The sequence below is a fragment of the Quercus suber genome, unplaced genomic scaffold (genome assembly GCF_002906115.3).
Source record: "Quercus suber isolate HL8 unplaced genomic scaffold, Cork oak 2.0 scaffold_465, whole genome shotgun sequence".
Lineage (NCBI taxonomy): Eukaryota > Viridiplantae > Streptophyta > Magnoliopsida > Fagales > Fagaceae > Quercus > Quercus suber.
Genome location: NW_027069916.1, coordinates 182,871 through 206,847, shown reverse-complemented (window position 1 = coordinate 206,847; position 23,977 = coordinate 182,871). Strand labels below are relative to the sequence as shown.

Genomic DNA, 23,977 nt, shown 5'->3' with positions numbered 1-23,977 from the left:
GCATTATTCGATATTTTAGTAATGAATCATTTACATAATTGCTATAGCTTGTGGCAAAAGCTACGATTTTGATTTCTAAAATCTGAAATTGGTCATGAACTATCTTATATTTTTTTCAATTTAATTACTGAAAATTTTGAATATGGTTTAATGTTACCTTTACCCTTACTTTCATTGGAATGATTTCTATAAATTTTGTTTTACAAAGTAAGCAATGCAATCTATGGTTAATTTGTATCCTTACTAATATGAGAGCAAAAGTTTGGAAGGATACAAGATCTAAATTGACATAAGCCATAATTCAACAATGAAATTGAACTGTAACTTATAATTTATAACAAAATAGTAATAGTTTATCCTTAAGCATTTTATATAAAAATTAGGTTTGGTATGGTCAATATACAGCCATAAATTAAAAATAATACACTACATATTTTATTCGGGTGAATAGTACAAGTGTAAAATTTAAGGTGAAAAGGTAAATAATGTGTTGGATGATGGGAGTGTTTCACAACTGATAGTCATAGGCTCATAGCCTTAAGTGCTTACAGCCTGGTCTCCACCGTACCAAACTGAGATGGCCCACTGTGGGGGCCCAACTTAATGTGGCCCATTAATTTTTTCCTCAAAATCCAAAATTTTATAGTTTTGATTTTTTTTTTCTTTTTGAGATTTTTATAGATTTGATTTGACTGTGACCACAAGTATCACGAGCCGCTTTGATTCAACGGTTCAAATAAAATGGGGGATTATTGTGTACTCCCTCGTGATTGAGGAAAGTACATATTTATAATATTTTGAGAATAATCAGAACTTGTTTAGTATATTAACTTAAATATATATTTTTAGTTTTTAAATAATATTACATGTATTTTTATATATTTTTTTATTTACATGTATTTTAAAAAAAATTGAAAACCATTGTTTAAATACACATATCAAACGGACACCTAATAATTTTTCAAAGAAAATAATAAGAAGAATTTATTATCTTTTTCTTTATAATTTATTGAAGATATTGGTGAATAGCAATTAGTGTAACATCACTCCCGAATAAGCCCATTATTAATGTTAGTTTTATTATGTATCAAAAGATTCATTAAAAAAAAAAATTATGCCTCTTAAATAATTGGGAAAATGGTTTCCAAAAAAAAAAATTAATTGGGAAAAAAGAACTAAATTTTTTTGTCATATAATTGATTAAGTAAGCATTTGGGAAGCACGTTTTGCGCTTCCCACATCCAGCGTTTACATTTTTTTTTTTTTAGCCATGATTGTTGACTTTTATGTGTGAACAGTGCATATCAGTGGATCTCGTGCACTATTTACGAGACTCATAAATCTCAATTTTCAGCAATTTTTACATTAAAAATAGGTCTCACAATATTATTCACACATTTAAAAATTATTTTATTACAGTATTTTCAGTTTTCAACTATATCCAAACAGATCCTAAATCTTAAAATGCACTCTCCACTCTATAAAAATAATGATATTTCTATGGTTTAAAATTAAAATTACTTTAAATTGATCCTTTTCATTTTAAAAATTTTAATTTCAGTATTAAGTATTATAGCAATATTGACGTGTTCCTTCCATCAACATGTTGTAACAATGTTAACGTGTTCCTTCCATCAACATGTGGTAACAATGTCAATGACAAAAATATGATGGACGATGATGGTACCATGGAAGCGACTTATATGAAGGAAATGTAAAGCTCGCAAAGCATAATATTTATGGTACATTTATGCCTTTACAAAATAAAATAATAAAAATCAATTCATCCAAACAGGCATCATTGTCAATCATGTAAAGTAGTAAGTTTTGAAAATTGATTAGGGTCCTGTGGTAATCATGTTTAAACAACAGTTTCAGTGTTTAAACAATAATAATACTTCTGATATGTATTTCTATAATACTTAAACATGTATTTTCACAATACTAAAAATTAAACAACAATACTTAAAAACTGCTACCAACAGTATATTTGAAATTGTTTCCATATTAAGATGGTATAAAATACAGTATATTTTTATCTGCTTCACGAGTCAAAGTTATACTTTTAACCCTTATAGTTTAGTTGAAAGTTCAGGAGGAAAGGAGAGTAGAGTAGAGGATAAGAATGTAGGAGGAAGAGAGAAAATGGGAGGGAAATATGCATTTTATAACAGCAACTATATTAAGCATGGTTCTAAAAACCTGTACGGTCAAAGAACTATTTTTAGTTTTGGTTCTTGATATTTTTATTTTTATTTTTAAAGTTTTTACGGGACCAAATTGGTATTCAGCTGAATCGGTTGGTTCGATTCATTTTTTTTTTGAATGATTCAATTCAATTTTTAAAACCATGATATTAAGTATTAATCATGAACTTGGACAAAAGACCTACTTGTCACATTTTAACCAACTAAGTTCAAAATTCACTAACATCAGGCCATGCAAAGTTATATAAATATATATAATTGCTATAGATCTAATTGTATCCCAAGTATAAAAGAAGATAATAGGTGGTGATTGACTAGTTGTTTTGCCAGAAAAAGAAAAATAATTATTAAAAAAATAAAAATTTAATATTTTAATAAAATATAGTATAAAATAGATAATATTATGTGATGTTTTGAAAAGAAAGTATATAAAATAAAAAAGCAAAATTTCATACTAAAATAGACACATTTTTAAATAAGTTGATTCAAGAATGCAGTTAAAGGGTTTTAAAAAAAGGAGAATATTTTAAAGGCTAAAATGCAAAACTAGCTCTATAATTTTATTCAAATTTCATTTCAGTCCTCTAATTTTGCTTTCGTTCATTTCAATATTCTAAATTTCAAATTTATTCAATTAAGGCCTTTCTGTTAACTTTTGTTAAAATTTTTTGAAAAAAAAAAGTCTGAAAAATATTTTTCAATCATTAATTGAATTTTTTTAATTTAAAAAATTTGAAGAAAAATTTATAAAATTGAAAAATTAACCACAACATATAATAAAAGTTGATGAAAAAGCCTTAATAGAATATTGCAAAGTACACCCCTAACGTTTGGGAGTGATTGGATTTTACACCCCAACGTTTTGAAACTTTGATTTTACACCCCAACGTTTGGTTCTGTTAGCAAATCACACCTCCGGTTAGTTTTTGCTGTTGACTGTCAAGTCATCTTGCTGACATGTTTTTTTTTTTTTAGCCAAATAAGCTCAAAACGACACAGTTGCAAGGGAAATGCTGTGATGACTAGGCACATGCTAAACGGCACCGTCTTGCCCAAAGAGAAAACAAACAAAATCTCAAAATCCTAAATCTAAACCCAACTTAACCCCAATCTTCCTCCTCCCTCCACCCAATCCAAAATCCATCCAAAACACAATCCCAACAAAAAACACATATAACCCAACAAACCCAACAGCCTGCCACAAAAAAATCTCGGCACTAAGATACACATAGAACAAAAACAATGCCGCCACCAAGTAAAACAACACGTCCCTCACAAAGTCACAAGGTTCAATGAAAAGGGTGCGGCCTAGATTGCCACGAAACCAACAACAAAATCATAGACAAAGGTCCTCGCAGAGAGTATTGCTCCAAACTCATTTCGATACTGGCCTCCTCGGACCGTGTTGATGTGAAGACATCAGGGGCGCCATTGCCTAAGGCCAAAAGAGTAACAGCACCAATAGTGGGAGAGAGATTTAGTTGGTTAGTTAGCTTGGTAGTTACAATGGAGAAGTGGTCTTGAGCGGTTTTGATGGGAGAGAGAGAGAGAGAGAGAGAGAGAGAGAGAGAAAGAGAAATGGGTTTTGGGTGAAGAAGCAAGAGTAGTTTAGGAAAGTGTTAGAGTGGGATTTGGAGCAAGGTGGTGGTGGTGGTGATATGGTTGGTTTCGTGAGAAGGGATCTGGTGGGAGATTGTGGGAAAAGAAGATATGTGAGGTTAGGATTTGAGTGTGGAGAAGAGGAATTTGGTGGGATAAGTTCGTGGGTTAGGGAGCTAAGGGTTGGTGCGTGGGTTTAGATTTAGGATTTTGAGATTTTGTTTGTTTTCTCTTTAAGCAAAACGGTGCCGTTTAACATAACGGTGCCGTTTAACATGTGCCTAATCATCACATCATTTTCCTTGCAACTGTGTCATTTTGAGCTTATTTGGCTAAAAAAAAAACATGTCAGCAAGATGACTTAACAATTAACAGCAAAAACTACTGGAGGTGTGATTTGCTAATGGAACCAAATATTGGGGTGTAAAATCAAAGTTTTAAAACGTTGAGATGTAAAATCCAATCACCCTCAAACGTTAGGGGTTGTTGATGCCCATTTTTTGCAAATTTGTACCCAAAGGCCCATAAAGAAGAAAGCCTAGTAAGAAGCAAGGCCTAAAGACCCACCAAGAAGACCGAAGAGCAAGAAATTTTCAAAGAAAGAAGTGCAAGTGAACGCAAATCTGCCGCAAAATACAAGTCTGCCGTAGAATGCAAATCTGCCGTAGAATACAGTTCTCTGGCAGGATGGCTTTGGCAGATGAAGATAAATTGAGCCCAAAACCATTTTGCTCCAGTCAACATCATTTGGCCCACAAAGGCCCAAATCTTTTTGTATAAAAAAGATAGGCGTGAAAACTAAGAAGAAAAACACACGGCAAGCCTAAAAGGGCCCGACAGGATTGAGATAAGCAGCAGGAATAACAATCTGGTATGGCAGGAGATGCCAAGCCACGAAGCAAACACCCAAACTAAAGGGAGGCTCAATGATCCAACAAGGCCCAACCTTTCAAAGAAAGGGACAAGTTATAAACGTTGGAGATGCAACCCAGAAAAAGCCAAAACGCGCACGACAAGATATGCACACCCATTTTTCAGACCTCGGCAAATGTATGAAACATCAAGAAGGTAAAGCATGCGTACGACCCAGGCATCACCAGCCTATACCCAGCCAATATGGGAAAGGGTGAGGTCATGGGAGAGGGCACGGTCTGGCGGTGGGGAGAGGAGTGGAAACCCATTTTGTATTTCTTGCCCAGGCTCTTTCGGTAGGCACAGTCCTGCTGGGATGACATGCTACCCAAAAGAGGTAAGGCTAGGTAAGAACCACTGGGTGCATGCCATGAGAGACCGAGAGGGAGAGGGTACACACCGGACAAGTAGAAAAAGAACCGTCATTGTCTGAAAGCCACGGGTCAATGGTGGTAGTCAGAACCATTGACTCGGTAAGTGGTTGGCAAAAGGTTCCCATACCAGACAAGGGCCATTAAGGGGCTATAACAGTAAAATTGGTCACGGCAGGCCCTATATAAGGGACCCGTAGCTGTGTACAGGAAAGGGGAAAAACGGAGGGAATTCGAAGAAAAAACAGGGGAATTGAAAAAGAGAAAACAAAGAGGAGAAAACAACAGAAAAGAAAGAAAGAAAGGAAAAAGAAAAGAAATGCAAGAATTCTAAGAAAGAAAATATAGAGAAAAGATAAAACAAAATAACAGAGTAGGAAGAAGGAAAAATAGAGTGCTTTATGGCAGGCATGCACCCAAATGGGTTAACCCCCTCTCTCCCTCAGTAGCCTTGCTCTCTATTGGAGGAAAAAACGACTCATACCCGGGCACATACCATTTGGGGCTGGCCTCTCAAAGCAATTAATTTCTCCTTTGAAGTTACTTGCGTTGAGGGAGCAGTTTTCCCTTCCCTGGTTAGAGTCCTGCGGTGACAGTTAGTGCGGCAGACTCATTCTTTTAACTCTACTAATCTTGCTCTAACCTTTTGTTTAAGTTTTATTCTTTAAAAGCGAGGCTTTTAAGTTATTTATCTTGTTTATTGCGGCAGAAATAGTGACTGCATTTTCTTTACGTTTTCTATATTATGTCTGCCTCCATAACCTCTTAACAATGACTTTGCTTGCTGTGAGCTTATAAACAGACTTTAGCAAACGTGGTGTGGCTTACGCACAAGCCAGGCCAAGGAAGTGGAGAAATATTTCTGCAGTAAAAATGAAGAGTAATCATTCACATGGCAGAAATCTTTAAAGCACAGTAAAAAGCTTTAATGTACAGCAGATAGCTCTATTGCACAGCAGGAGGCTTTACGAGGAAGCTTTATTGCAAAACAGAAAGCTTTATCGCACAGCAGATAGCTTCATTAGCAGAAAGTATTGCTACAAGCAGAAAAGTCAAACCTGTGGCAGAAATCGGAGAAAAGTTCCTTCTGCGGCAGAAACGTCAATCCTGCGGCAGAAGCTGGAGAAAACTCTTCTGCGGCATAAACAGAGGATAACTTGGACTCAACGTTTGCGCACAAGCCGGGCCAAGGTGTGCTCCAATTGGGCCGATCCCGACTCCTCACCCAGAAACAACTCGGGCCTAGTGCGGCAAGAATTTGCCCAATACCCCAATCCAGGCCCACCTCCTTACAGGGGTATACTTTACAATTTACTTAGAATAAACTTGAAAGTTAAATCACTGAAATGATGAAAATTAAATTAGAAGATTGAAATAAAATTTGTAAAAACTTAAAAGGTTAATTTTACATTTTACCCTATTTTAAAAGTGATACGAGAATTGGGTGTGCGTAGCATTTAACCCAAAAAAAAAGAAAAAAGAAAAGAAAAGAAAAAGGAATATGAAAAGAACAACGACATTCGAATATCAGAAAGCGCAGAACCAGCAGTGCGCAAAGGGACAGGAAAAAGATAACTTTGTGAAAAACAAATAAGAAAGTGCAGATTTTTACTGTCCCTCTCTCTCTCTCTCTCTCTCTAATAACATACACAAAAATACACACAGAAAGGTGATGGGGTGGGTGGTGAAACAACAGCTTATGAGTGGGAAGAGAACTCGGATATGGGGAGGAGCATTGCTTTGTTGGCTTTGCCTCATGTTTGCCACTCCCAAAATCCCTCTCTCTCCAAAGCACCATCTTTATGCTGACATGCGCAATTTTCTCGGTAACCAAACACTACATTACCCATTTCTCTATATGTTTCTTTATAGTTGTAATTGCTTGGTTTTTTGGCTAATTTGTGTGGTTTTGTTATCTGGGTGTTTGACAGGAGTGCCTAATACGTTGAATGTGATTACAAATTTCCCATTTTTGGTTGTGGGTGTTCTGGGTTTTGTTCTCTGTCTCCAAAGGAACTTTTTTAACATAATGTATTGGTCATCTTTTTGATCCTTTTTGTGTGATTGTTTTTGTTGGTGTTGTTCTTTTTGGTGATTATATTTATGGGTTTTGTTTGGAAATGCATTTGGTGTAGTTTGCGAGGAGAGCTATGGGGATGGGCGCTATTCTATGCAGGAACAGCAGGGGTGGCTTTTGGGTCTGCTTATTATCATTTGAAGCCAGATGACAATAGAGTAATGTGGGACACGTTTCCGGTTAGCATTACTATACTGTTACAGCACTATCAAGTTTAGTTGTTTGCATTACTTTTTTTTTTAAATTTATTTTTTCCTATGTTTGATTTCTAAAAATTTTAGATAAAAGAAAGTATGACGATGTTGATTGTTTATTACTTTCTAGTAACGAAAGGCCTCCACTATAGTGCACCCAATTGAGTTTCAAATCAGTTAGCTCCCCTAATAAACTCTTTTGCCCTTGAATAAGGGACTTGGGTTCAAATCCTGCCTACAAAAAGAGTAATCATCGTGGAGCTTCTTGTATCCGTGGTAAACAAAAAATTAGAGAAGCATAAAAAAATCTGTGCCTAATGATTGTCCTAGATTAGGTGAGTTTATAGGTAAGATTTTTTCCTGTTTTATTATTTCAGAAACAAACAGCAGATTGTCACAAAAATGCCAACATAAAATCCCTCTTCAGTTTTTGAGCAATCATATGGAGTAATCGATGGCTTAAAAAGGAAAAAAATATGTAGGACCTAACCTCAAGGATTCCTAATTTTGATGTTCTTTTTTATTATTTTTGTTTTGGTCATGACTCATGTTATAGTACATCATTATGTGCAGATGATGATTGCGTACTCCTCACTTTTCTCTAGTTTTATAGTGGAAAGAATGGGGGAGAAGATTGGATTAAGTTCTCTATTTGCCCTCATTTCATTTGCTTTTCTTAGCACAGCTTACGGAATGTAAGTTATTTGCCCTCCTTTTAGTATGCATTCTTTTTGTCTAATTTCTTCAAGTGTGTATGCTTTGAAATATGCCTAAGTTCTCTGCTGAATATTGTTAGTTGGCTGCAGAAAATATAATGATCTTCGGTTGTGCATGGCATTCCAGTTGATTCCATCGGTAGCCATTCCAGGAATGATGTATGTGTTCCGACCTAAATATACTCACTCAAGATATTGGCTTTTTGCGGCAGGTATAACTGTCCTTGCAATATTTATTTTCTGTATTGCATCTTATATGTTAAGCATGGCAAGCCACTTATTTTCACAGTATTGCCCTGGGAAATTCCTGCAACCATTTGGTTATTGAGCAACTTAAATGAAGGGAAAATTATTTCTAAAGAAATATAGTAATTAAGATGCCTATTGAGGAACAGTGTGAACAAATACTTCTGTGGAAATTCATTGGTATTGGTAGAAATGTCTGACAAGCTACTGGAGCATAATGTTTGTTGTATAAATACATATACATGTATATTAATGCGCATAAAACACAAGTTAAAACCTATTTCTTTAAAACCAATCATCATTAAACCTGAATTTACTATTAGAATATAATTAGGTGCACGAATCAGTTACAATAGAACTTTTTTCAGTGGCATTTTAACTTTCAGAAGAATTGAATTACTTGAATGTGTCCAATGATGCCCTTAGGAAAGTTTAAATGAGAATGAGGCGGAAGCTTTTTGTAGGAGATGTCGACTGTTTTGGTAACTCCTCCCCCCACACCACCCCCCCCCCCACCCCCCAAAAAAAAAAAAAAAAAAAAAAAAAAAAAACCCTTCTCTCCCTGCTTTAGTTGGCCATTTTGCCTCCTGCAAGATATTTGTATAAAACTATATATAATGTCACGTGTGGAGGATGGTTGAAATGATTGAATTTTTGTCGTATAAATCCGGTTCTCTAAGTTAAATTAGTTCATGGAAGTTCTAGCATAGTTCTAATTACTAGGAATTAACCCACCAGGAGGAGCCTCAAGACTTCTGTCTTACATTCTGATAAGCATAAAGTGATTCTTTATTGAGCATTTTTCAGTTTTAGAGGATATTTTACTTTAATGTAAATCTGTAAGGAAAAGAAAAGGGGAGTTTTTATGTGAAGTTCCACGTCGTAAAAGAAAAGGTGAATTTTTATTCTTGGAGTAATTGGAGGGCGTATGCAGCAATGATTTGATTTTGCTGGAAGTATCAGTTTCTTGGTTGACAAAATTTAGATTTAGCTCTTGTTTAGTGCTCTAGGGCACTTGCTCAATTCATAGGAAATGATTTCTTTTCTGGTAATTAGAAGGATGTACTGAAGTTTGCTTTCAGACCCCTGGAAACTGATGTTCACTAATTTCCTATTCTTTTCCTTTCTTCTTCTTTGCATGCATTTCTGGGTGAATAATAGCTTCCATTTGATTTGAATCTGTCTGTTTTTTTGGTTATTTCAATTTCTTCTTTTTGTTCTTCCTTTTTCTATTTGATAAATTTTTCTGGTTAGTTTCTCATCAACAAAATAATAATAATAATAATAATAATAATTGTGGTCTGTCATAATATTTTTCTGAGGAATTAATTAGAGTTATGAAATTATGAATTCTGATATGTCTATTATCTTGTCAATATATTTGTCATGCGTTACCCATGAGGTTGTTGGTTTATTTAAAATCTGGCAACACTTTGTTCCAGGAATACATGTTCTAGCCAAATTTGAAGGTGTTGCTGACAGGAAAATATACCGTGTAAATCGTTACATTATCAGTGGGCACTCATTGGAGCATTTATGTTTAGCAATGGTCCCTGTTCTGCTGAGTATAATGCTCATGTATAGAAACATGAAATTTCAAAGGTACTTTAGTTTAGCTATTAAGTTAAACAAATTGTTTTGTGGGCATTTTAGTGTCTCATGGAACTGAAATTATTCGATTTTAGTGTTTTTTAATTGTTAGCCCATTTAATTAAACAACAAATTTGTGATATCAAGGGTGTGATCACCTTTTTTGGTCTTTTTGGAAAAAGAGTGGGCCCGATTGGCCAGTGGGCCTTTGATGATCCTTACCCTGGTTTGTTATTCCAACTCCCATTTTGAAAATAAAATTTTTGAATTTACTTGTATATTTACTTTTTTACTTCACTTGATAACTATTGACTAATTACCGTATAGAGAAAAGGTCAAATTGCTTCTTTGTTATATTGTTCTTATATGCAGCACTGTTGTGATTATATGTACTTGCTGATACCTTAAACAAACGTGATATTCCTTGATCTAACATGTTATTGGGATTTACGACAGATTAGGCGATCATAAAGAACGTCCATGAAGAGAGTTGGAATGAGTAAATGACCAATGAAGGCTTATGTAGTGCATTATCTAATAAGTGGAAACCTGGGAATTTTTCAGTGGAGGATTAGATTATTGGAGGTAATGAGTGGTTTTATCATCCTTTTTTGCCAAGAACAACAGTGCTGATATGGAATCAACAAATCTTTCTCCCTCATTGCTGTCCAGCACTAAGTTTTTTTTGCTTGTTTAAAATCAAAACTGCGCTGGAAAGGAAATTGTATGCTTTTGTGCGGCCTCAATTTTGCATAGGAGGCTCGTTCTCTCATCTTGCTCTCAACAGAGGTTACTGCTGCAGGACAATAGGTAATGCCAACTGCCAATCCGCTGAGTACCAGATCATGGAATGAGATTGTAGCTGTCATTTTTGAAAAAAAATTAGAAAGCATATTGACGGTTTTCTTCATTTATTCCTTGTCTAATTTGTGGTGAATTGCACTCACCTCGTGGTTGGTGACAACTTAGTAATTGCTGGCATGTAGGAACTGTAGAAAACCAGTGCCCTTAATTACAGTGTAGGTTTTCAGAAGCAATGGTTGACACCTTTTCTGCTTTGTGCCGCTGTAAGTGGATTTTCTACTTTCCATTTTAACTCACAGCATGCCAATCATTGCATGGAGGGGGAATTAATCAGTCGGAGAAGGTATAATCGTTTCTTCTTCTATTTTAATGAATTTCTAATGACTATGACTTTCAGATTGTAATGTGGTGTATTATGATTGGTTTCAGGTTTAAGGAGACATCAAAGTTGTCAGAGAAGATCATACTTCCAATATTTTGTAACTTTTGAGTTTGTTTGCCATGATATGTTGTACTAAATTCTACTATGATCTGCCAAGTAATGTTGAATACAATTTTCGAGCATCAAAGGCAATGATGAGATTTGATCACTCTCGGTTTCATTACATGACAACCAAGGCATGCTTCAACGTGCATTTTCAATAGATCTTCTGTACATTGTCATGGATCTAGATTAGTGGTCAAATGTGTTGGCATTTGCATGTGGATTGTCGACTAGATGCATGTCCTTGTGCGTACGTCATATCTATGTTTTAACACGTTTAAAGTTTGGATAGAAACTGGTTTCAGGAAAATTCCTCCAACCTATTACGTGTTGATTCAAGCAACCATTCATGTGTATTTTTAGTCACATGATCTATTTAATAAATCATATAACTTGTTTAAATAATTTAATGAGTTATGTGATTTAATACATTGGGATAGTTTTTCACATCATTGGTTGGAGGAGATTCTTCTAACCCAATTTGTAGAAAAGCTTTGTCCTTAAACTTTTTAGCCACTTTGCATGTGGCTCCAAGAAAATGCATTTCTATATAGAATTAATTTATTTACCTCTATAAATAATAGCCCTTGGAAGAAAAGAATAAATGTGGCTGACCTTAACTAATTTGTTGCAAATCTAACACAAAAAGTTTGAGATTAAAGCTTCTTGTTGTTGTATATTAGTATATATAATTGTGCATCTTTACAATTCAGTTCTATAGATTTTCAGTCTTTATATGTGTAACTTGTAGTATAAATAATAAAGAATGCAACTGGCTGTAACTTTCCATTGAATTCTGTCATTAATGTTTGCAAGTTGCTTAAGCAGTTCTAAGCTTTTGAATTTCATTATTTGTTGTAAACTTGTAACATCCTATTTTATTCAATTGTTAATGACTGCAGTTACTTGATCAGTTCTAAGCTTTTGTATTTCACCATTGCTTTTGTATTTTCACTATTTGTACCGGGATTTCAACAATTGCACATTCATGCTAGATAGATTTAGATTGTTATAAAGTATAAACATTAATCTAAATCTTTTTAAATTTTGGATGATTCGTTGGTCCTACTGGTGCCTATCCTTTCCTTGATGTATCTAATGTTTGTACAGTTCGTATTGTTCTTTATTAATTTTTTTAGAATCTAGCTCCTATTGGTGTTTTTTTTTTGTTTAGTGACTCCAAAGCAAAGCCTAGATGCTGACTCTTATGTCTTCTATCTTTATTTTTCTGTTTTTTTTTTTTTATTTTTTATTTTTATTTTTTATAAATTTCCATGTTACAAGGTTATGTTTTGTCCTGCATCATTTTCTAGTTGCAAGGTCTCCAGGATGAATGTAAGCGAAATGGTTGCTTTATCAAAATGATGATGAAAAACGTAACTACAAATTTCTTTATAAAATTTATTTACGGTCTGTAGTTATGAATACTTGTGATCTATGAAATGGAAGACCATCTTGAATGTACTATTTTTAAAGGGCATCTTGGAAAGCCTTTTCATTTTGGGCTTATCAATTTATAACTCATGTTGAACCACTTCAGTGTAGCATTTCGGTTCAACTTAATCAACTTCGGTTCATTTTGGCCCACTTGGTCTAATTCATTCCATTCGGTCTACTTTGGTAGCATTAAGAGCAATGACATTCGTGTCATTATAGTCTCTGGTTGAAAGTTTTGAGGAAACACTGTAGGAAACCAAAAAAAAAAAAAAAAAAAAAACTATCTTCATAACAATAAAAATTATTGTTGGAGTGAATTTTACTTAGTTCATTTGATAAAGAAAAAAAAATTGTCAAATAAGCATCCTAAGATCAAACCCTTCTAAATAAAAAAGAAACCTATTGATTTTTTTTTCCCCTTAATATTTTATTGTTGTTGTTACTGCTGCTGCTACAATAAAGATGGCACATGCCCACAGGACTCGAACTTGGACTTTCCCCTTTCGGCAAGAAAGATAAGAGGTATGACACTATGTGTGCGCTTGGATATCGCTTATTTTGCTAAAAATTGAAAACAATAAAAAAAAATTCTGAATTACTGTTCACATAGAGGTTACTGTAGATAAGCTCGAATGCATTGTTCATGTCCCATGAACAGTGCAAGAAGCGCTGGACTTAAAAAAAAAAAAAAAAAGGCCAAAAACGCATAAGAGAGAAAGCATAGAGTCACAGACGCAAACGTGAACAAACCAAACAGAGCTTATATATGTTTAAATCTTATCTTTTAGGGCAATTTTTAATAAATAATTTTAAGAAAATTTTGATACAAAGTTTCATGAAAAATATAAAAAAATTATCAAAAGATTAATTTATTTTTTTCTAATAAAATAATTTCAAAAATATTTATTAAATTAATATTTTTAAGACATCCATCAACCTTTCTCATTTTTTAAAGAAATTATATGAGAATTGGGTCAAGTCAGGACTCACGACCCACCATAATAATATAAATTTCAACATTGCAGTATTGCACCATTTAGGCCTAACATGATATTCCCTGTTCTGTTGTTGGTCCGCACCTTTTCTTGTATCTTGCTCACTTTTTGTTGTTGCTTTTGCTTTTGCTGCTGTTTCTGCGTTGGTGCACAATTTAATGAGGAGTGCATGCATATATAAAAATAAAAATAATAATATAAAACAACTGTGTTACCCACTAGTACTATCATCACCACATTTTCAAGATCTATTCAGTGTCGGCAGTTCAATGTGAAACACATCATGCATTTTGAGTTTGGTCTTTCATTTTACTCTATTCAGGGGCGGCCCGATGTAATTGGGGGTTAAAACGAAAATTGATTATCTTATTTTAGATGTAAAATTATTACTAATTAATATTAATTATGTAGATTTTTTTTCTTTTTTTTTTTTAAATTTTATAAACAGAAAAAATTTGACAAAATTTTTCATACTTATTGATGTGACAAATTTATAATGGTAAGTAAAAGAGTGGTATTAATGGTAGACTTAGAAGAGGACTAGTAAAAGTTTGCTAACTAAGCTCTTATTATTATTCTTATTTTTTTTAGAAGTGCAACATTCACGATATTTTTTACAATAAATCTTAGGTTTTAAGTTGCTTTTTGTTTTCTATTTGAAAATATTGCTATAATTATTTTTTTGCCTTCAATAACAGGCTGTAACAACCTACTACTAAACATTAGTTGCAAAAGTGTTATAAAAAATATTGTAAACATTGCATTTTTCTCTATTTTTTATTTTTTTATCTGAAAAAAAATATTATTTTATTTATTGATTATAAATAACCCTTTTGGTTAAAATTTGGGAGCCGTTTTTTTTTTTTTTTACATGGGGCCTTAGATGACCATGTCTCTTGCTCTGCCATTCAGCCAGCCCTGACTACGTCTAAACTTTCTATTTTGTGAAATTTTATTGTAACTTTAAATTTATTGTTTTTTTATTTTATTTTATTTATAGTTTGGTGGAATGATCATTTATGTTCGTTTTTTAATCATTTTAATCCTTAAATTTTAACATTATTTTTTTTTCTAAAAAAAAAAGTCTTATATATAAGTTTAAACAAATCTTAAACTTTATTGGGATGTAAAATGCATCAGCCTTTTCCTAATTTAACCAGTCTGTCTCATGAGCATTTATCTCACCTTAAATAAAGAAGTCAAATGATGCGATAAATTTTACCTATCTCATCCCATCTTACTCCACCTTGGCGAGACTCTCTCTCTCTCTCTCTCTCTCTCTCTCTCTCTCTCTATATATATATATATATGATTTTTTATATGCAATTTAATATTTTTATACACATCCTATTATTATCCCAAAATACTTGTATAGTCATATTACTTTCTCTCTTGATGCTAAGTGTCCTCACTTTTTCTTTTTTGCCATTTATTTTCATTAGTGCTAATATGTACAACAGTTTCATAATAAAACCTAAATGACAATGACATTAATCTATCATACAGATAGACCAATGACATCACTTTTCTTTTTATTATTTATCATTAACAACTTATTACCTAAACATTGTTATGAAAATGTTGTGTGAGCAACTTTGTTGTTATTATTGTTATTATTATTATTATTATTATTATTTAGGAAAAATTAGGGTAGTTAATCTATGTGATGAGTTTTAATTTGATGAGTTGTAACTTGTAAGACATTGTGAGATTATTGTTGTAGGTTAAAGAGATGGTTGCGTTGCGGTACGAATTTGGTTGGAGTATGATATAAGCCACTTCTAAGTTCTAACTAAATTGTAATCACAGTAATCACAATGCTCAGCTAGCCATACTTTCAAGTTTCAACCTCGAAATTTCACCCCCAAAAAAAAAAAGTTTCAACCTCGAAAGCAGCATTATTAATAGGGTAATTATTAACTAATTATTTGACTTTGGAGTCAAGTTAATGCAATTATTGAGTGAGATTAGTTAGCAAATTAGTCACACGAGTACAACCAAAAGCAAAGCCAAAATTTGGAACAATTATCAAGGGCCCAAGGGTCGTCGGTGGGAGTTCTATTTGCCTTTATGGGTAGTGATTTGGTAGTTTGAGATCTACCATATAAAAATTTGCCAACCTGTGTCGTTATTTTTTATCGGTTGGCCATAATAAACCAAGCCTTGCTGTTTGACTTATGTCTTTATACCTATTTATATTTCCTTTTATGCCATTTTTACATTTCCTTTGTGATGCCAAATCAATTCTTCATTTCCAATTCCCATCACCTCTCTAATTGATTATGTGATGAATGATGAATAGGAATGTTTATTTATTCATTTATTTTTTGCATAAGATTAGGAATGTTCAATTGGATAATTAAGGAGAAAATATATTTGTATATTATATTTATTTTGTTTATCAGAAATCTAGGAGATGGAATAATAATTTTTATAAAAAATTGAACTTCACTATTTTTTCCATATAAATCAAAAGAAATTATTGTAATTTTTTGTAATAGAAATTTGAGTTTTTGGATTCCAAGTTTCCAAGTTCCAAAAATATGATATACACGATTGCAAATTTTTGATGTGATGGCTACTTCACAAGTACAAAATTCTTGTGGAGTGAGTGGCAAGAGTCGAATGCAAATCTTCTGTATCACTTTTTGTATACCACTTTATATTTTATCAATCACTTTTCATGTGTATGACAGCTAGGGGTGTCCACGGGTTGAGCCGAGTCGGGTTTGTGCCCAACCCGGACTCGACCCGAATGAGGCGGGTGGATAAAAAATTGACCGGAAACGAACCCGGAGATCTGGTCGGATTTTTCGGCTTGGGTCTCGTCGATTTCGGGTTGATTCGGGTCGGTCTTGGGTTTTATCACCTGGGCCGAAATCTGGCCTGCTTTGGCGAGATCAAGCCTAAATTTGGCCGGATCCGTCGAGATCTGGCCCAGATTTCATCGGATAACGGCAATATCTCGCCGGATCTCGAAGGATCTGGACCTGATTTCGCTGAAAATGGTGAGGAAATTCGTAATAACTCGTCAGAAAGAGAAAGACCTCGGTTCAGGTCGGGTGTCACAGGTTTCGAAAGGAAAAACTGACAACCGACCCGTGTGGGGTTGGGTTGGCGAGTTTGGAACCCGCGTCCGACCGCTGGAGTCGTCGGATCGGGTGGCGGCGGGTCGAACACAGGCGGGTTGGCCGGGTTGAGTGGGTCTCCGGGTCTGGACACCCCTAATGACAGTTTTTCATTTTAAACTTCAGTTATTTTATAAAGAAAGTAAAATCAAAACATGACAAGTAATGTTTGGTTGAACATAAGATAATAGATAAAAAGTGATACCAAAAATTTGTATCCGCAAGAATCAGAGTTCAAGTCTTCAAAATAAAGTTTCACACACACATACACACACACACATATATATATATATATATATACTTAGATTAAGTTATAATATAATATTCACATGAATTTTCACAATTAGTTTTTATTATGTTTATCAATATTCATATTCATAAACTAAAAAGTAAATCTTACGTCCAAAATTTTCTCTAATCAAAAGCAAACATGGTCATCCGTTCCCACCATTTGATCCGAAGACCAAGCAAGATAGGACCCCACATTCACATGTCAAGCACCACAGACAAAAAAAAAAGCTAAAGACTAAAAAGTAAAAACTCTACGTGCAGGATCTAAATAAGAATAAGATGTCCAATTCCCAGATCACACACAAAGTTAAAGGAAAAAACAACCTTCCTTCACTGCTTCACAATCACATACAAGTCAGACACACGCAGAGTGTAAGAGAAGAGAAGAGAAGAAGAGCGACTGCAACGTGTGACTGTGATAAGCCCACAGACACAGAAAGATATATTCTCACTTCTCTCAGTTCGCTCATTTGTTGTTTGACAAAATGACTGACAGAGTTTACCCTTCGTCCAAGCCCATCACCACCACCAACAACAACAACACCACCACCCCAATTCCCACAACCACCACACCGGCCGCCGCCGCCGCCACCACCAAACCCCAACAGCAGCAGCCCCGCTACCCTTACCGCCCACAACCCCAGTACGGCAATCATCACCGCCGCCCCAGCCGCCGCCGCAGAATCAACTGCTGTTGTTGCTGCTTTTGGTCAATTCTTGTTTTGCTCGCATTAGCTCTACTCTTAGCCATAGCTGGCTCTGCTCTCTACGTCCTCTACCACCCACAAAAGCCACACTTCTCCATCAACTCTCTCCGCATTGCCAAGCTCAACCTCACCGCCGCCACGTCGGACTCTTCCCCCTCAGCCTCCCACCTGAACTCGTTACTCAACCTCACGCTTACTTCCAAAAATCCCAACTCCCACATCGTGTTTTTCTACGACCCGTTCACTCTCACAGCCTTTTCCACCAGCTCCGTACAACTCGCTAATGGGTCTATCCCAGCTTTTGTGAGCAACAAGAACAACGAGACGAGCTTCAGAGCTGTTCTGACTGAGTCAAAGGACTTAGATACGGATTCGGCGACCTCTCTGAGATCGGATCTGAAGAGAAAAACTGGGGTGCCCATGAAGGTTCAGATGGACACCGAAGTGAAGGTGAAGATGGGAGGGCTAAACAGCAAGAAGGTCGGGATTAGGGTTACGTGTCAGACTATCAAAGGGGTTGCACCGAAATCCAAGACTCCGTCGGTGGCTTCCGTAGTTGACGCTAAATGTAAGGTAGATCTTCGGATCAAGATCTGGAAATTCACCTTTTAGTTTAGTTATTACATTGTTATTTTACTAATTAACCATTTGTCGGTTTGCTTTTTTTTTTTTTTTTTTTTTTTTTACTAGCTCATATGTCTTCTACACAAACATATTATATATACAACACTCAAATTTGAACAGTAAAATAACACTCATGTGAATATTAAGTGTGATTTTAATCTTATAAAATCCGTTAAAATCATACAATAGTGAGTGCTTATTTGATATGGTTTTTATTTTATTTTATTTAATAAATGAATAAACAGTATTATAATTTTTTTCATTATCAAAAGTTGCACTTATAGCTTTCATGTAATGATTTTTAGAAATTAGATAAAATTCAAGTGCAACTTATGGGTTAAACTTATAAAATGATTAAACTAAAAAAAAAAAAAAAATTAGCTCTATAGTAATCATTTGTGCATCTATAATTTAGAGTTTAGTTTTAAAATATATATCAAATTATGGAGTTTATTGTTAATTATTTTAAAATTTATTACTTATATACCAATTAAGGCTCTTAAATCTAAATTTAAAAGTAACATTTTTTTTAATCATCAATTAAAATTTCTTGCTTCTTTATTTTTTTTCCTGTTTTCTTATAACTATTTAACATAAAAAAATTAAAAATATATAAATTTTTATAATTATTTTCAATGAAGTTAGACATATACAAATATATGTAAAATAAAATAATGCGGAAAAAAAAAACTGTGAAATAGAAGTATAATGTACCTTTAGAAAAAGTATAGATGTACCGAAGCAAATAAAATGTACACAAGTCTAATGTGTTTTTTTTTTTTTTTTTTTGGATGACTTATATGCTTTTTTACAAAAAGTTGGTTAAAGTATATTCTTTTTATTGATCGTTTAGAAATTTTATTGATAATAAATTAAACTATACTTATTTTTTTAGAAAAAGCATACGCATAGACAGAATTAGGTCACACCACAATAAGTCATTCACCACAAAGCATATCCATATATGATGAATATCTACTAGATAGCTAGGAGCAAAGATAAACTATAAAGAAACAATTAAAAGTATAAAGGCACTTAATTTATATGCATATGGACACTGATATCTCAGCAAACATCGATAGAATCAATTGTACCTTGACCTTCAAACATTTGCAACTTCAAACTTTCAATAATAACACAAACTACAGTAAATACACGTATCAATAAGAAATAAAGGAACTTTCAAATGTTTATATTATGATACAATCATGAAACCTACATCAAGGAACACCATTATAGTTAAACAAAAAATGAAAAAATGTCACTATTCTAAAATTTTTAAAAATGCTTTAATGAAAAAAATTATTATGGCTAATTGTGGCATGGATTGTTGATTCTTGCAGTTCATCTTGAATTGAGCCAAAATCTTCCCACCTTTTTACTGTAAAATAAGAATGTGTGTGCTGATTTAATAAATGTATTAATATATTAAATATTTTTAAAAAATAACTAATATTATAGAATTACCTGCATTGAGTTGAATCATTGATATCATCGAATATCAGAAGTGGTTTGATATCCTCTGACACATCTTCCAATGGTTGTTTACCATGAGTTGAATCATTGGCAACAAAACCAACCGCCTCTTTTCCGTGGGACGTATTCACATCAATATTGCTAGTAAAATTGAAGGACTTGCCATTTGGGCGTGCAAAATGGAGAGTTGTTTAAGCACGAGATCGTACTCGGCCTTGAAAACATATACTGGCGCTGAAGCTCCCACATAATAGGGCAGCATCCATAAACAGGGTCATTTGCACGAGCATTAGCTTCAAAAACAATTGAGTGCATGGCTATCTTTTTTTGGTCAGAGTTCAAGTCCCGAATGGTTTTGACAATGTTACTGACGCCAAAGAGTTTGTGGGCATTCAGAAAGTCTTTTTGACGATGAGGAGGGAAAAATGGGGCTAGAGGGCAATCTTTAGCACATTTTCTACGTTGGTATCTACACGCGGCACAAGCTTGTGATCCATTATGACTGTTGCCAGCCTTGTCGTTCATTATTTTCTGAAAAACATTAAGCAAATCTAGCAGATTTTGGTGCCGGTGTTAGGGATCTGCGTGAGAAAAGAGAGGAGAAAATAAAGGAAAGAACAAGAGATAGAGAAATGGAAACCGAAATTAGAGTGTGCTCGACATGGATATGTGTTGTTGGCAGAAATTGAGGACACGTAACACTTCGTGCAAATTCAAAAGGCATGGTTTTTTTTTTTTTTTTTTTTTTTTCTGGATAAATCAAAAAGGCATGATTTGTTTTAAGTCTATCTGTCTTTTGGTAATTATATTGAATTGGATTAAATTTTAGAAATTATTTAAGTGTACATTATTTAAAATTTAAAATGTCCTGATATTTTAAACTATTAAATATAAGTTATATTTAAGGATGTGATCAAATTTGTGTGTTTGTGGAGAAAATAATTTATTCATATATAAAATGAACTCTGTCTATTTTACTTGAGGACAAAGTAATGGGTCTAAAACTAATAAACATCTTTAGTGTTTTTGGTAAAGACGTTAATGTCAAATCTCTCACTTTATCTATTTAATTATTAAAAAAAAAAAAAAAAAAAAAAAAAAAAAAAAAAAAAAAAAAAAACTTAACAGAAAAGTTTCACAATTTTTATAAACTCGTACGTTATCTAAAATTTAAAGTTAAAACTAAAAAGTATTGTGCCCAAGAACTTTTGTAGTCTAAATTGTTTCTAAAAATCTCCCACTCCAATCTACTATCTAATATTCAAAAAATTAATTTAAAAATCCTTCTTTGAAAAGAAAGAGTATCCTTGTAGAAAGCAATTTTTTTAGTGCAATTTAAGAAGGAAAAAAAAAAACGATAGCATACTTAATTTATTCAACAAAATATTATACAATGGAAAAGAGGAGAAGAGGATTCGTTTTGAGATAATTATGATAGAATGGAAAATATAGAAGAGCATTTATTTTGAGATAATTATGACAATAACAAAGGATATACTAACAAAATATTTAGATATCAACTTAATATCTAACGATATACTAATAAAATAGATTAGATTAAATTTAGTATAATCTATTTCATAAAACATAAGGATAACCTAGAACTTATTTTGAGATAATTATGATTTATTTATGATCAAAACTATAAACTTATCAAAATCTGATGGGCCTATTGATTTGGGGCAAAAACATCCAAGGTTACAAGTTCAATCTACCATATTATCATAAAAAGTACAAATTTGACTATGTACTAACTTTCACTATTTCAATTTCTTATTCTCCCATCATCAATCAACCATGCAGACATCTTTATAAACCATATTACATATAAAGTTAGGTTGGCTCAACACATTTTGTGATCTATGATGACAATTTAAATTGAGAAATTTTATGAAAAAATATTAGTTTATTCTAATATATCAATGGTGTAAAACCATCAATTTGATATATATATTTTTAACAACTTTAGCCTCGATTGAATTGGTTTTTTTTTTTTAGTGCAAATACCAATATTATCATGCCAAAATCATGAAATATTAACCATGTTATTGGCATGTTAAATTTCTTCCACAGTCAACAAAAATAGGGCCTAATTTAAGGCCAACTCAACACATTTGAGGCTAAATGCAAGTGTAAAATATATTGTTACTTAATATTTTATAAGAGATATGTAAGGTCGCTAAAAATAAGGACCCAATCCCACCTAGAATAGTGGTATATTGTCCTTCAAATCAAGCCCAGACAATAGAATTTTTAAGAGAGTGAGTTTCTAACTCCAGTGCAATGCAAAAAAAAAGTCCAAGTCTAAGACTATAACATTCAAAGTAACGGAAGAATGCACTTAGAACAATAATCAGAAATAATATCCTCCTCAGGCAGGTTTGAGGATCACTTTCCTATGAATAAGTTTAGGTCTAATTCTATACAAGGTACTTCTTAGCCTTTTTCTTTGATTCCTTCTTTTGGAAGATTGTCTATCCCCTTTTTTGGGGGTTTCTTTCTTTTATAGTCCCTTCCCTAGCATCTTAGTCCTTCACTTGTATGTTTCAGGTGATCCTTTAGGATACTTGTCCATCAGGACCTTTTTGGAGGTGGTATAGAGAGAGTTGCTAGCTGGGAAAATTATTAGGTACTCTCGGAGTAATATAAATGCACACTTCCTCCTTTCATATGAATGGTGGGTCTTACCATGAATTTAATTAGTGGGACCCACCATTTATGTGAGATGAGGGAATACGCATTTATGGTACTCCGGGAGTATACAATAATTTCCTTGCTGGCTGTGATGTTGTTGTTCAGAGGTTATTTCTATATTAATGCAATTGATTGGGTTGATGCAGAGCATTCAATGCAGAGGTAGGAGGTGTCTTCTTTAGGAAGCTTCCTCTTTCCACCCTCGCAGGTCTCTTTTCCTCCCATTGATGTCATTTCTTTTATCCCTAGGATTCACAAGGGGTGCTGGTCATCCTTTGGCTTTCTTGCTCTCCTTAGGTAGGCGCAATCCTTTGGATTTGCTTACCCTACTTTGCTAAGATCAGACAGATTCGTCCTCGAATTGGGCTCCTCGGTCCTCGGCTTCCCCACAAGATACATGAATTAAAAAAAAAAAAAAGCTAACCTTTTTTTCATATAATTTAATACATTAATTGGACTATTCTCATATATTTATAAAAACGTAACTTAAAACTTTTAATTCTAAAATTATCGAAACAATCAATATCAGAATAAATATCATATATATATATATATATATTTATATTCATTGTCTCGCTTGGCAATATTAGACTTTAGTTATTGAACAATGTATTTCAGTAATGAATTTGTCTGGAAAAATATTAATATTAATTTTAATTTGGATAGAGAAAGAAAGGAAGAGTAAAATTAATTTTTAGAAGATTAAAACCTTTTACATGACATTCTATAGGCCAATAATTTTTTTTTTTTTTATAAAATTCTAAGTGAGAGATTTTTTTTTTTTTTTTTTTTTTTTTTGCAATACTACAAAATAAAGGGTCCGGCTCCCCTCCCGTTCAACTATCTCCCATTCTCTCCCATTTTAAAATAGATGAATGACATGTAGCACATAAATGATCTAAAGGTAGGAAAAAGGACACGTCAAACCCCATTTATTTCTCAAGCTATCTTCTCTCTTCTCTTCTCTGCCCCCTCTCTCTTCCCTCTACAACATCACCTTCGTTCAAACTACCTTCTCTTACACCGAGCACATTGCAAAATGCCTAACCTAAGTGAGGAGGAAAGCTTTCAGAATGATCTCGGTAGCAGAGCGATACTTTGTGGAGTGGCCTGACTAGATAAAAGGTAAGAGTTCGATGACTCTGGGTTCTTCGCCAACGGTTGCAAGATTTCTTTTCTCTAATTTTTGGTGGCTTGATTTGGTGGTAGTGGAATGGGTCTCGGCTAGGGTTGGTGGTAATTTGCAACGCTATTATTCTGTGATTCCAATGTGGGTGATTTCTTTGGGTGTTGATGGTGACAGCAAGGTATTACAATTGTTTTGATTATGGGATTACGGTGATACTAAGATTTTTCTATGGGTTTTTTAGTGGGTATAATAAGAACACAACGCAAGGAAGAATTTTTTTTTTTTTTTTTTTGGGG

The 23,977-nt window shown here is 33.6% G+C and overlaps 2 protein-coding genes across 5 annotated transcripts; both read left to right on the top strand.

Moving 5' to 3' along the window:
* Nucleotides 1–6,583: 6,583 nt before the first annotated feature.
* On the top strand, nucleotides 6,584–11,360 carry LOC112000517 (uncharacterized). 4 transcript variants are annotated; one of them, XM_065762608.1, is made up of 9 exons: nucleotides 6,584–6,915; nucleotides 7,021–7,120; nucleotides 7,225–7,378; nucleotides 7,934–8,055; nucleotides 8,167–8,288; nucleotides 9,765–9,924; nucleotides 10,369–10,497; nucleotides 10,715–11,059; nucleotides 11,146–11,360. In XM_065762608.1, exons 1-7 carry the CDS (start codon nucleotides 6,762–6,764, stop codon nucleotides 10,394–10,396), a joined length of 840 nt encoding a protein of 279 aa, XP_065618680.1. In that variant the 5' UTR covers nucleotides 6,584–6,761; the 3' UTR covers nucleotides 10,397–10,497; nucleotides 10,715–11,059; nucleotides 11,146–11,360. The 4 variants fall into 4 exon arrangements, with proteins under 4 accessions (XP_065618680.1, XP_065618679.1, XP_065618677.1 ...); XM_065762607.1 differs by having other exon boundaries at nucleotides 10,369–10,722; nucleotides 10,899–11,059; XM_065762605.1 differs by having other exon boundaries at nucleotides 10,369–11,059.
* A 5,958-nt stretch (nucleotides 11,361–17,318) lies between these two features.
* Nucleotides 17,319–18,444, top strand: LOC112000509 (NDR1/HIN1-like protein 13). Its single transcript, XM_065762602.1, has one exon. It carries the CDS (start codon nucleotides 17,537–17,539, stop codon nucleotides 18,368–18,370), a length of 834 nt encoding a protein of 277 aa, XP_065618674.1. The 5' UTR covers nucleotides 17,319–17,536; the 3' UTR covers nucleotides 18,371–18,444.
* The last annotated feature ends 5,533 nt before the right edge of the window (nucleotides 18,445–23,977 follow it).